The 14,833-nt window shown below is 42.0% G+C and overlaps 1 protein-coding gene across 1 annotated transcript in view; it reads right to left on the bottom strand.

Annotated features, from left to right (window-relative positions):
* The window catches only part of CLCC1 (chloride channel CLIC like 1), a 55,689-nt gene that overhangs the window by 26,547 nt on the left and 14,309 nt on the right, over nucleotides 1–14,833 (bottom strand). The window contains exons 4-7 of the mRNA XM_018568988.1: nucleotides 12,843–12,925; nucleotides 9,982–10,203; nucleotides 4,680–4,820; nucleotides 623–713 (exon numbers count right to left, since the gene is read on the bottom strand). Of these exons, the coding sequence (XP_018424490.1) occupies nucleotides 623–713; nucleotides 4,680–4,820; nucleotides 9,982–10,203; nucleotides 12,843–12,925 (537 nt within the window). The remainder of the gene's footprint in view (nucleotides 1–622; nucleotides 714–4,679; nucleotides 4,821–9,981; nucleotides 10,204–12,842; nucleotides 12,926–14,833) is intronic.

The following is a 14,833-nucleotide window of genomic DNA, read 5'->3' as shown; positions in this document are numbered from 1 at the left end:
TGTAAATAGGTTTACATTCTTTATTGTATATCCAAGTCTTACCAAACAGTATATCCAATTATCTTTTATTTCAATACATTTTTATTAGCATATAGAGATTCAGAAAGTACAAACATTGCAGGCTCTACCAGAACAGATGGTAGGACACTCGCCTCAGACAATCAATGCGATTAACATAAGATTAATACTAAGATTGAATACGTTATGAATATTCCAGCGTACAATTGTGGTAGAGTGCGTCAGAGTGTTATTTCTCATCGGCTGGCAGAGACATGGTTCAGGCCAACGGGACCGACCAATAGTAATCAGGATTTTTACAAAGAGTTAGCGTGAAATTAGAAGTATAGCGGTAGATTGTAGCTTTAGAAGGGGCTGCTATACAGCCCTAGCAGCAGTAGAAGGATAAGAAAAGACAGGGGGGAAAGAGAGTGTGGGAGGTTGGATGGAAAGGGCGAGGGAGGAGAGGTTGGGGGAAGTGCACATCTAGGTTGGGTTATTTGGCCTGTGGCAGGCAGTGGTGAGAGCTAGGGCACCTGTTCATACGTCTAATAATGTTCTATCAAAATTCGGTGGGAAGAAATGTGCGACCCATGGTTCCCAAGTGTATATCCAATTATCTTACCAAACAAACTGTCTGACCAAGTCACCTTCTTGCCACAGGCATTATCATTTCCTATTTTTGCTAATTTCGCCTGTCTTTCAGCAAAAGCATCCTAACAAAAAAGAAATACATGGGTCTTTAAAAAAAATACAAATAGAAAAAAATCAACAAGTAGATACAGTATTTGCATGTCAAATCCAATTACTTCTTTCCATCAACTAATATTAAAATGAAATAACAGACAATTCTGTAATTTAACCTGGTGTTAAATTCCTCAATGTGCCAACAACTAATCTTTGAATAATTATAATAAAAGTAAATAAAGAAGCAATTCCATGACACAATTAAACTAAATGAGTGGTCCAGCCCACTGCAGTTGTGCTGAAAGCAGAGAGTTTACTCAATGTACCACCCTGTAATCCACTACATCTACATCAAACCTAGTCCAATCAACAGGGTCAGTAGGAGGGCATTAAAACTGTGCAATCTGAAACTTATCAATCATCTCGAACATGTTTTTTTTCAAAACACCAATATTGACCTTTGTGAACTTCACAACTGAATCACACAGATGAAGTTGATCAAGCCAGACAATTGTGTTGGAAAAGTTTTATCCAGGACAAGTGGGCGAGAGGCAATTTAACATATTGCATATTGAAATAATGTTCTTATTTACGCTGGCCACACATTATGCAAATTTCATCCAGTTCTTCAGGAACCACCGAAATTCGCACAGTGGGTGCCGTTGTTGGCACCCTTTTGGCCGGCATCCCTCGATCAGCTGATCAAAGGAGCTGCTCCTCAATCAACGCTCGTAAAAGTTGATGGAGTAATCTGTTCTATTTTTTTTGTTCAACCTGCGGGCTGAACTAAAAAAAAAATAGAACAGCGTATGGCCAGCTTTAGATGAAACCTACAGGGATACAATCTACTACATAAAATGGTCAAATGTTACACTGAAATCCAGGCAAACTGCTAAAACACAGACTAAATACATCTAAAAAGGTATCAGTTTTACCTGCCAACAGATTTGCATTTCTGTTCAGCCAGCCCTGCCAGGAAGAGCAAGGAGACCTAATTTTTCTCTACTGCAGTTCAGTAACACTTGCAGATCTTTCCTTCCCCTTCACAGGACAGTGAAGATAGCAGACAGATGAGCTAATCTCTCTGTCACTCTGTTCCCTCCTACAAGCAGCATGCTTTGTGCACTTCAGAACAAGTGAATGTCCCATGAACAAGTGAATGTCCCATACACATCACAATCTAACTATTCAATCCATCAATTTGTTTGCATGATTGGACAAATCACAGAACGTACGATCTTTGCTGTTTAGGTTTTAAAGTAAGTGTGGTGTATTTTTTTTCTCCAATTCAGTCATTTTGTTATTTCTGTTCACATGCTATATACAACTTTGGTTGGGATTTATTTTCAACTGCAGTGATACTTTGTTATCTCAAATTTTATATTAAAAAAAATACTTGAAAACAACCCCACAGAAACATGCATGTTGTGAGGATTAAAAATTCCTTTCCAGATGTGATCGAACATGATGAATAAGTTAGCATAAAAAAAGTTGGCCTGGGAAATTGTGTTGGCCATAATTAACCCTGTCTGTGCCGTGTTGGCAAATCTTCATTATCAGTTGTAAACTAGATGTCTGTCCTAACAGAGTAACATTTCAAGGCTTGGGTGTTAATGCACTGTCTCTCAGCATGTCTCTTATGTCCACATTGCCATCTGTTCTATGCAGTAGAAGCTGTCTATAGTGCCCCATGTAAAAAACCTTCTCTAAATAAACAACTCAAGATAAAAATTAGTAGTGGTTTCTCAAATTTCACTGCAAAAGTGCAAATACACTTTAATTTAAGCTGGCGATACATGGATCTAATTCTGTCTGTTTCCTGCTGAATCGGCTGAAATTGGACTGTGGGTGGTCGATTTTTCGAAGATTCTTCAACTTTTATAGGAGACGGGTGGAAAATTGTTAGCTGAACAGTAACTGCAGTCAATCAGTCAAAAGCAGGGGAGATTCCTCCATCCACGCTCTTTAGCATGAATGGTAGGATTGAGTGATTTTTCAACCTAGGTGGTTGAATGAGAAAAAAATTATTGTGTATGGCCGGCTTTAGGGAAGGAAAATCATGTCCCTAGTAACAAATTAAACTAAGTAATAGTGGCACACAGAGAAGTGTGGTGATGGCTAATTAAGGCCCCTTTCATAGGGTCCAATCAGGAGGGGGGTCCATGCACAGACCAGGGCCGCAACAACTAAATCGACATAATCGATCATAATCGATTATTGAAAAAGTTGTCAACTTTTTCAATCATCGATTAATCGGCCTCTGATTAGTTGGCCCTGTTCACGGCTCCACACAAGCTGCGCACCACATCTCCTCCCCACCTCACGCGCGCTGATGCCAGACCCACATCCACACCTCCGCCCCACGCTCACATCCCCGATCGGCACAGGGAGGCGGGGAGAAGAAGTAAGGAGGAGCAGGTGTGGGGTGGATGACAGCCACCGATAGACAGGCCTGATCTCAGAAGCAAGTTACTGGAAGACTGCTCAGGTAAGCCTGCACTTTCCCACACATGGTGCTCTATAATGTATTGCTGGGATTTGTATTCCTCTATAGCGGAGTGTACATTGTGCTGTATATTATACCATCAGCTATAGAGGACTACAAATCCCAGCAATACATTATACACTGTATGCATAATGTATTGCTGGGATTTGTTGTATTCTTCTATAGCTGGTGGTATTCTGCATTGCGTTGTATAGACTACAAATCCCAGCAATAATACATTATACAGTTCAATCCAGGATACCACCAGCTATAGAGTACAACAAATCCCAGCAATAATACATTATAGAGTGGTGCAATGCAGAATACCACTAGCTATAGAGGACTAAAAAACCTAGCAATAGTACATTATATAGCGCAATGCAGAATACCACCAGCTATAGAGGAATACAACAAATCCTAGCAATAGTACATTATAGCTGGCGGTATTCTGCATTGCGCTGTATAATGTACTATTGCTGGGTTTTGTAGTCCTCTATAGCTAGTGGTATTCTGCATTGCACTGTATAATGTACTATTGCTGGGTTTTGTAGTCCTCTATAGCTAGTGGTATTCTGCATTGCACTGTATAATGTACTATTGCTGGGTTTTGTAGTCCTCTATAGCTAGTGGTATTCTGCATTGCACTGTATAATGTACTATTGCTGGGTTTTGTAGTCCTCTATAGCTGGTGGTATTCTGCATTGTACTGTATAATGTACAATTGCTGGGTTTGTATTCATCTATAGCCAGTGCCATTCTGCATTCATTGCTGTATAATTTTACACTTTTCATTTCACTATATTGCACACCACACTTTTTCTTTTTTACTTCCCCCACTCCAAGCTTGCTCCTGTGATGAACTACAATCTCAATACAAACTAGTAGTCCCATCACTGGAGCCATTTTTAAAAATGTATTTTATTTTTTATCCGATTAATCGAACTTAATAATCGGCTAACTAATCGATTTTGAAAATAATTGTTAGCTGCAGCTATAGCACAGACCTGTTGCTGATCATAATGGGTGTCACAGTTGTGGCATTCCTGTCAGTCCAGTTTTTCCCTGCATCTTGTGATGGAGGAAAAAAAATAAAATTACGGCACCAATGTTGGTCTATCCTGCATGATCAGGTCAAGCAAAACGGAACTCTGATCCTTTTGTTTTTCCGGACCTGGCTGGAGCTGGGGGTAACCTGATATAAACGAATGCCCAATCAGGTCCGCCTGAAAAACTGACAGACATACGGACCTGATCGGAATGCCTGTGGGCTCAAAAGGTAATACACATCTTGTAGTGCCCACACTAAGGAAGCAGTTTTACTCATACCACCGTAAATGGGTGACATGTTCCCTTTAGGTTGTAGCCATGCTTAGTGAACTGACTGGACTTGTAGCACAGGACTTTATGATTGATTGAAGCAGCACAGTGAATTATATAATATACATCAAACTCACTCGCCCTCACTTAAAAAACAAAAACACAGTAAGTGGAGGTCACCTTTAAAGCTTACCTTGTACAAATACATCCAGTTCCAGACAAGGCTAACCAAAAAACACAGAGCGAGCAGTCTTTTTATCTGTGTAAACCAGCTGACACGAGTCCATAGCTCTGTGGCTACCACCATCACAATGCAAAGTAGACTTAAGGCAATCTGGAAAAAAATAAATTCAAAATTATTATACAAGGCCTATGAGAGGTTCTCAGTATAATCGTCATAATACAATCAGAATGTAATTTACCATCATCAAGCAAATATTATACTACACAGGACATCTTCATAACATCAAATAAAATATTAGGAGTAAATATACCACTCCAAAAATCCATGTTTGTTTGTCTTTTATTGAATCAACCCAGCATTTAGAAGCTCTCAGGAAACATCTGACACCATAGTAGACTTGGGCAGAGAAGAATCCCTTAATCAAGGAGTCTTCTGCTAATTTAGTATCTAGAAACACTGAACATGTCAAAATCTGCCCTTTCAGTACACTTAAGGACAGACTCAGTTCAACTCTGTCTTGCAAACATTTAAGAATTGTAGGTAAATCAAGGCTGGTACGTGTGTGTCCTTTTCCACCAGGAGGAAAAGGCCTTCCAGACTTTTGCATAAATCTTCTATTTGACAGCTCTTGAACAGGGTATAAATTACTCTAGTCAAGTACCCCCTGTCACTTAGGAGATTACTCTCTAGAGTCAGGCTGTCAATTGAAGGAACTGTGGATGATTAAAATGACAAACCAGTCCCTGACCTAGAAGGTACTTCCTTCGATCTGGGTGGGGCCAAGGTGGTTCAAGACACAGATTTTGCAGGCTGGCAAGGCAAGCCAAGCCTTCTTGGGTTGCCTAGGGGCTATGAGGATTAAGTTGCCCTTGAACGGTCCCATCCTTAGATGTCGCAGGGCTAGCAATGCTTCCCCTATGGTTGATAGGTCCTAGTAGTTGGATGAAATCACTGTCATTGTTTCTTTTCATACCTCCTGAACCTAACGAGTGAAGGCTTGGGCTCCCCAGCCGAAAGCAAAGGCATCTGTAGTGATCGTTACTGGCCAAGACTGTTTCAAGGGTCAGCCGGCAGACATATTATTTGACCTCATACACCACACCAAATTCAGACAGATGTGTTGGGAGAGAGTAATTAGGAGCTCTAAAGATCTCAGATTGTGAACCTGCTTTATGAGAAGAAAACTCTGAAATGATCTGGAATGATAGAAAGACTTTGGACTGATAAGGGATTAGTTAAAGATTTCTCCCAATTTACTTTCCATCCTAGGGTTTGTAGGGCCTCCAGAACCTTGTAGAGCTTGCACAAAAGGCTGTCCAGAGTCTGAGCATACAGAAGGATATCATCTAATTACAGAAGGACCGAGATCCCCTGCAGACAAAAATGTAGATTTCTCCCAATTTACTTTCCATCCTAGGGTTTGTAGGGCCTCCAGAACCTTGTAGAGCTTGCACAAAAGGCTGTCCAGAGTCTGAGCATACAGAAGGATGTCATCCAAATACAGAAGGACAGAGATGCCCTGCAGACGAAAATGAGATATTTTGGCTGATACCTTTGTATATATTCAGGGTGCTGCCAAAAGACCAAACAAAATTTTAAATTGCCAATGGTGAACACCTTCTGCTGTTTAAACTGAAAATCCAAGAAACTATTGATGAAGTGGATGAATTGGAATGTGTAGGTAGGCACGCTTAAGTATTCCAAGTCTTCGGGTTAAGATTTTTATTTTTTTGGATCTTTCTATTCATGGAGAATTAAATTCTTTCAAATGGACAGGAGGAACTTCCATAACAATCGTGTAACCCTCTATACACTAAAAGGGTAGAAGGGATATCGATTATCTGTTCCATAGCATGAACAGCAGAAAAATCCTCCACTTCATTCACTGAGAAAAAAAAACCGAGCGGGCCTATCATCTTCTTATGTAGGTTTCCCCGCTTCACTCTCTTCTGCCCGAACTCTCAGCAGAGGATTTTTCCGTGTCCTCTTCTGCTGCCCTCATTACCAACTGCGGAGCTACAGCTGTTCCGCATGGAGCTTGAGGGGATGAGGGCTCAGATCCAGAGGTGGAAGATACATAATTTGCCAGCACCGACTAAAAAGACTGAAAGGTGGAGACCATTTCAGATCTCATGAAATCCATGAACTCTTAATAACACAAGAAGTATCAACTACCATGTCCTTGGACCAGACACCCAGGGTCTGGCAGATGGACGTGCAATGACAGGTTTCAGTGGAGAATACAAGGGAGAATATGGCCTTTTATTCACAGGGAGGGGAATTGATGAAAACTGGAGCAGATATAATCTGGAGCAACTGTGCATGGCAACCAACCAATCAGCTTCTCTCTTTCATTTCAACTCTTAACTGAACAAACTAAAAGGAGAGAAGCTGATTGGTTGCCCTCGGCAACTGCTCCAGATTTTGTCTGCTCCAGTTTTGATAAATTTGTTAGATTATTGTTAAGGGAAATGGCTGGGTCCACTTTAAAAAAAAACCTCTCCTCAGTAGGGTATTGCTTGGCAAAGTGTTTGGCAGAAGCAAAGAATTTATGTGGATCAGGCCAAACACGGATTACAAAAGGGAATGAACTGGAAAAGTCTGGTAACATTTGATATAGCTGATACAGGTAGCTCCAAGTCTACGCATGTGCTGACTGTGTCAATAACATCCGATGGTATGGTATCTTTATGTTTTGTCTGAATTCTGAGAATCCATCTGTACCAACTGCACAAATAAGGACAGGATACAGTCCTCCTCATACTCCACTAACTGTGCAGAAGCAACTGAATCCGAAATTCGAAAGCTTTCCCTGATTTAAAGAGTCAGCTAATATGGCTGCAAGTTTACCAATAAACTCAGACATAGTAGCAGGGAATTCCTCCCTAGATAAAACAGGAGAGGAAGTCCCCCTAAAGGGTTTAATGCAGATTTGGGAGTGTTATGACCGGCGGGGTCCAGGATATTGGAGTTAGGGCCCCCAGGATCACTGCCCTTACACTTTTAATCTTACTAGGTAAACAAGTGAGGCATTGCCCACAAGGGATACTTAAAAACCACTCCTGGAGACTTTGGAACAACTGCAAGACCTGATGTCCATTTTCCGTTTCTCCAAATGGTATCTTGAAGCGAAATTAACAAGCTCCCTGGGCCCTTTAGATGTCCTTTGAATCTTGGTTCCATCCTTTAGACCTGTACATCCGCATAGTATTATTTTTTTATCTCTCGTTTTCCCCATACTCGAACATCTCAGCCAAAACGTCTCCCACGAATGCCTAAAGGGGGTGGAGGTGATCCGCTGACCTGATTTTGATTGTTTGAACTCCCTCATTAGGGAATTGTTATGGATGTGACGCATTCCCTTTAATATGTTGTTATGATCTGTTTTGAATTACCTTTGATGTATATCGATATGCTACTTCTTCAGGTGAAGTCTGCGTACTGAAACCTGAGTCGTGATAACTGCCGAACTTCGCACATGTTTGTATTCTCTTATTCCTAATAAAAATTGACATGCTAAAAAAAAACACAAACACTCCTGGAGCAGGAGGGGTTGAAGCCGTGCATGACCAGGTCACTGCAAGACAGCATGGAGTCCAAGAGTATGACCAGAGGATGGTGCATAGGTGAGGATATGGTGGGAAGGCAACGGGGCTCTGCATTCGCACTGGAAAATGGCACGTACATGTACATTAAGCCACTGGGAGTACACTCACGCAGGAGCACCAAAGCCCATGTAGCCACAGTAGAGGATCACAAGAGCGCCAATTTAAAATTAGACTTACTGAGGTTGAGGGATTTGAGAGGCTCTGCAGATCCTACACTGGCATTCTGTGGACAGAGAGGCTGGATTCAGGGAACATGCCACTTACACTGGTCTTCGCCCCTTCAGTGGGAATTTTCGATGAAGAGTCTTCAGGAACTGGGTTCCACCAGACAAGTGCACCACTGTCTTGGACCTATAAAGCACTCGGCTGCAGACTCAAACAAGTGACTAGGCAAGCACTTCAGCAGAATCCATTGCCCAAGGACACATTACAAGCCAGCCCACTTCCTCCTTTGAGCACGTTCCAGGTATGGCTTTCATGCAATGCTGAGAATCAGCTGATCCAGAAAACTGCAAAATAAGCTGGCTCTACGTTATGAAACATTTATTAGTACCCAATTTTTTTGTAAACTATAAAAGATGGGGTCACGCCAGTTAAATAGGCACCAAACACGTCAAGCCTTAAAATTGTGCCTGCCTGTAAAATCGTAAAAAAAACTACCACTCCCAAAATTAGCCATAGGCGACGCTTTAAAAGCTTTTACCGCTCATCAATTTAGTGTTAACAGTGATTGATGGCCCTAAAATGATTGCTCTCACTGCGTCGTTCGGGTTGATATGCAAAATATGTGGCGTAATGGGGGCACGTAGGCGCACCCGAAGCAAGTATGTGGGGGTGGGAGACTTGGAAAAAAAAAAAATGTTGTGACTTTTTTCCCCCCACATAGCCCCCTATGTAATAACAATAAAGTTAAAAAGCTATGTGACACACAGTATCTGCTTCACCAGCTTCTCTCTGGCTTCTGTAGCCGGAGAGTGACAGCTGAATGCAGAAGTGGTGTAATAAAACATCACTTCCGTACTGACAACACCGGAGGGGAGATCAGAGGGAGATCGTGTGCTGAACTCCCTCCGATCTCCCTGCACAGAGCCACAGTGCCAGTCCCGGGTCCGCATGGAGCACAGGCTTGCGGTAGTGGCAGCAGCGGAGGTGGCTCATAAAGGCACAACATACAAGCGATCAGGTGGCTCTACAGATGCTTGGACGCTTGTATGTAAACAACCATCGCTGGTTGTTTTCTAATTTTGACAGTTTGCCGCTTGTCCACAAAGCACGTTTTGAAACGCCCACCCGCATCTAGAAGGCGCGCGTCCGGTCGTTTATGTACGGTCAGCAGGTGGTTAATCTGTTCCAGCAACATTTTTTTCTTTTTCGGATAAAGGTTTGACATAAATGAATATAAGCACCCTTGCCAAAAATGTTAAACGGTTTGTCTCAACCCTTTCACTGCTACTTTTGCAGGATAGATTGGTCTGTTAAAGGAAGTTGAAACATAACAGACTGACTGGATCGCACAGTGCAAATAAAGGAAAACAAAAAACAAAAAAAACCTACAAAAAAGAAGAAAAAACTAATACAGCAATACCATCCAAGAATTGGAAAGCTGAAATATTTCACATTTCTGCTTCTGGGTTTAGATACACTCTAAACCTCTTCCCCTTTTTAAAATGTTATTCCAATGCTGATTAATGTAAACCCCTTACCATGAAAACACTGAAGGGATCAGTTCCTATGTACTCCTCAAATTTCCAGCGCCATTCTTCTTCATTGTGATGCCTGAATCTGACCAAGGTCCCGCCCAAAGCTTCATCAAGAGGACCAGGATTACAGTCAGTACCTTCAAGAAATCGAAAGAACTCTGCAACCATCTGCTTTGTAAGCACCAGCTCTGCATTATAATGGACTTCAGGCTGGGATTCATCTGGCTGTGCAAGACAGTTATACAGATTTCATAAATATGACATGTTTCATACATATACCAGTGTTAAGTAAACTAAATAGCAAGTAAAATTAAAACAATGGTCTACCGAAAGGATGCAAATCATAATACTTATACTACATGATTCAATATGTGCCGCATAAAAGAAGCAAAAATCTGTAAAATACTTACCCGGTCTGCCCCTTTCCCGTCTTCTTTCGGGATAGGAGCTCAGCGCTGCCCACAAACCAATCAGGTCCTGCAGAGTCACTCCGCTCTGTCCCTCTAGCAGGCTCCCTGGCTCAAAGCGGGGAGATTTAAAGGAGAACTATGAGGTGAGTGATAAATCACTCATCCTCATAGTTGAAGCCGACGTGCGACAATGAAACTGTCACACGTCTGCTCAATAGATCGGGAAGTGAGCGAACACATACAGTCGCTCGCTCACTTCTCGATCCTGTCCCTGCAGAGAGCCATGACTGTCACTCATGGCTCCCTGCAGGGATTCTCCCGCTCCTCTAGCGCTGACTGGCGGAACGAGGGGAGGGGGCGGGTACAGCTGGCTCTGCCTCTAGATAGGAGAACTATGGGGTAAGTGTTTTTCCCCATAGTTCTCCTCAGGGTCACGGGAGGAAATAAACTTGCGTCCTCCCGTGACCCAAAGCTCAGTATACCAGAGCCAGCTGTCAATCACGCAGCTGGGTGGATCTCGACAGTAATGTCGGGATCCATCTTGGGTGCGGCGGTCTCAGTATACCGCGTGCTGTGGCTCGCGGTATACTGAGCTCTGGGTCAGGGGAGGACGCTAATTTATGTCCTCCCGTGACCCTGAGGAGAACTATGGGGAAAAATACTTACCCCATAGTTCTCCTTTCAATGATATGCCGTTCAAACAATCTGCTGGCACCTGGTTCTCTGCTCGCTGCATTCGCTTTCCATCCTGAAGTGAGGAAGTAAATACTTACCCTACCAGTCTCCATCCTGGAAAGGAAAATAATACAAAAACAACTCCAAAAATGTGACCCCTATCAATCTGGAGTTCCTGGGTAACCATAAATACCAAAATATCACAGAATAACCTCTTTGCAACTGTGAGTTTAGGATGGTGAGCGGAAAACTGTTTTTTTTGTATATTTACTTTGTAATAAATTATGATTATTTATATAATTGCTCTGTCTGCATGGAATGTTACAAAAATCTGCTGAGTCCTACAAAGAGGTTATTCTGTGATCTAAAGGAAAACAACATTTACCCAACCGCTCTCCATCCTGAGAAGGGACTGTATTACTCACCTTCCGCTCATCATCCTGAACTCTTGGGTGCACAGACAGGGGTTACGATCGTCACTTAAACCTTGCACCCCATACAGCCCTGGAGTCACACCTTGGAAAGTCACTAATTCACTCCTGGTAACAGATCACCTGGGATTAACCCCGTGCACCTTCAACTGTGCACTCTGCGTGGACTCACGGACCCTGCTGAATCGCACGTAGCCTAACATTTAACGTGACTTATATAGTTATGTGCTTACATTGTTCATCTGAACTGTGAAGTATTCCCTGAAACTAAGTATTGGTGGACTTACTTAAGAACTAGGAGTGTAACTAAGCCATCTACACTGAGTTGAGTAGGAGAAAATCGGATTTTCTTTAGGACTGAACGTTTGGCAAGAAGTATTGCATTACTAAATGTAGAACGTTTTAATTTTGAATTATTATTATGAATTGTGGGACCTATTCTGTTGCACTACTTTATTATGTGAAAAGGCTATATGAGGTAATATAGCCACGGCCTGCTATTACAAACTAACTTTATACTCTGCTAACCTTACAGACTCCTATCCTACAATAAGGACTAATTCCTGCACTCCATGGCACATATCTGTGGCCTGAGCACGTAGAAACATCAGCAGTTGAGGTCTAGAGTTAACTCCTTACTACCTGGACATTACAGAATCCCATACTCACCATGAAGTGTTTTAATAAATCTTGATTTGAATACTAGATATAGTATATGTGGAACCTGAAGTTTCAATAAAATGTTTCAAGTATAAATGCACTGCCACTGTAAGTTCACTTTTATGCTCCATCCTCTGCCTGAAAGTAACCCAGCCTCTTCAGAAGCATAGCTACCTGCAGCTTGGCCCATTTCAACCTTTGAAAAAAATATTTTCTGCTGGCCCCGCCTGCACAAAAGATTATCACAGACTTCAATAGAATGGTATCTAACGGAAGATGGGAGGGTTTCTAGCCTCTGGATATGGCCCCCACTTAAAGACAGTAATCCTTTAACGGTTCATGGGGAGAGTGAGTCTATTGTATTCAGCAACTGGTACCCATGGCTGTCTGAATACCTGAACAGTGACTAATTGCTGTTCGGCTGATAATTTTCCACCCAGCTCTTGGGGTGCCGACAGGGCCAGACAGAGGGACAGAGCTCGATTTTCTGCCGATTCAACAGCAGTTGTCCGAGACCCCAGCCCTGCATGGCCAGCATATGGCTTAGGCAATATTGGTAATTTTGGTCACTTAATAACATGAGATATAAATCCTTGCTGACAATTGTGTGAAGCAGTTGTTAAAAAGGAGCAGACTCTTTTGCCAACTATTGAGTTAAGCCACTAGTGAAGCTCTAGCTTTTACTTACTAGTCCAAGAAGTTTAGCCTCATTTAGAATCCTGTGCAAAAATCGTTTGAACACAGGGCTACAGGTGCTCTGAGGAGTTTCCCCTTTCTTTCTCCATGTCTCGATCTAAAATAAAATAAAAATTAATAGAAGGAGATTCTAATTTGCATCTCACTGATTAGGATACTAAGTTATCCCTTTCAAAACAGATTCCCAGTTAATAAGACTGTAAACAGAGATTACCTGGTAGTTTCTCAAACAGAACTAGTCTAGGCTTTAATCTACAATCTGAAGAAATACAGCGAGCGGGTGGCTGTGCTGTTAGTGGTACCATCTCCCTGTCAGCAAAGAAACACCAACTACATGGCAGGTCTTTGAGGACCCAATAAAGTCTGGCACGTACTAGGGATGCACAGATACTTTTCGAGTACCAGTGCAGATACTTGGCATTTTCATGAGAACTACCAGGGTTGCAGCGGTTGCAGCTGGGACCTAGCTCTGGCACTCCACCACTGTCCTGAAATCATCAGTCTGTATTGTTTTAGAAAAACTGTCACATGACAATAAACTTGTAAGTACTCGACAAGTACCAGTACTCGTACTCTCAAAACTGGTATCTGTACATTTATTTAATCGTAAAAAATCGTACATTAAAACAGAGATGTACAAATCCCAGGAGCTCAGTATGCTCCTTACAAATGACAGCTGCCTCCTAATTTTTTAATTTTTCTCTAGTGTAGTCTTGGAGCTCAAATGTATCGGTACATGTACTCGTACTTGTACAGAGTACTGTACTTGGTATCTGTGCAACCCTAGCATGTACCTTACCAAAGCTCAGTGCTTATAACGGACACTCTCAGAGCTGCTTCAGGAGAGACAGTAATAAATTGACAATCTTTTCCACTTTGTTACATAATACTGATAGCAACTATTTTGCATGGCAGCTTTTTTGTGTGTATCTGTTATGAGAACTGTGATGAGGCAGGAGATAAGATGACCTTACAGCCTGACACTTCTATTGGGATAGGGAGAATCCAAGTAAATAAACCAAAAGTCAAATAGGTAAACTAAAAGGTCAGCCTACACTATTTTTAAAACAATTAAGAATGTAGATTCAAATGACCACCAAAGCAGTGGTATGAAATTACTGGTACGTTAAAAAACAAACATTGCACATTTACAAGGTAGAGTGATGTTCACACCATCACCAGTGAGAAGCCAGGTTTAAACAAGCGATACAACCAATAAACTGCAGGAAACTCCCGCCATGAGCCTCGACCTGCAGAGCCCACCCCCACAGTAAAGCGACTCATCGAAGACAAAGCTCAATAAAAAGCATTGCTGCAGCTCTTGGAAAACTTTCCGCAGTGACAGACCAGTTATAACCGTGAGGAAATATGAAGCAGGACCCAACACCCAGAGGGCACTTCCAGGTCCACCTCAGAGACATGACTCAATAGGGCTTTCCCAGTGAGATCCACAAGCATGACGTCTGGGAAAAAAACTACGCTCAATGGCTACATTGGTGAGTCACTTAGACTAGAGAGGCCTGGTCCAAAACAACCAGCACCTATTGATTATGGATTCTTTAAAACAAAAAAAGGTCATCAGGAGTTGAGAGTGATAGCCATCCTCCTAAGACACCAGCAAAAAAAACCCCCCAAAAACAAGCATGCTGGTCACCAGGGTTATTGGTGTTCAGATGAACCCAGCTGTCAAGGAAACCTGTGTCCCTTAATGGACAATAGAAATACATATTTTGGGTCTACCTACACTTCAATGATAACTTATTTAATATGCTTAGATGTGTGTTTCGTTCCATTTTCACACAAAAATGTCTTTACTGGTTTATAGAGGATCCATGTCCTCCTAACACTCTAGGCACATATTCTCATCTTTCATTTGTTTTGCCTCTTTTAATTTAATTTGCCATATATGTGAGGTTTATATACACCCTCCTCATTTCCCGGCTTATACTCGAGTCAATATTTTTTCCCAGTTTTTTGTGGTAA

Source organism: Nanorana parkeri, unplaced genomic scaffold (genome assembly GCF_000935625.1).
Source record: "Nanorana parkeri isolate BGI_ZX_2015 unplaced genomic scaffold, ASM93562v1 scaffold1271, whole genome shotgun sequence".
Classification (NCBI taxonomy): Eukaryota; Metazoa; Chordata; class Amphibia; order Anura; family Dicroglossidae; genus Nanorana; species Nanorana parkeri.
The sequence above is the reverse complement of the archived record's forward strand: the minus strand, read 5'-3'. Positions and strand labels throughout refer to the sequence as shown.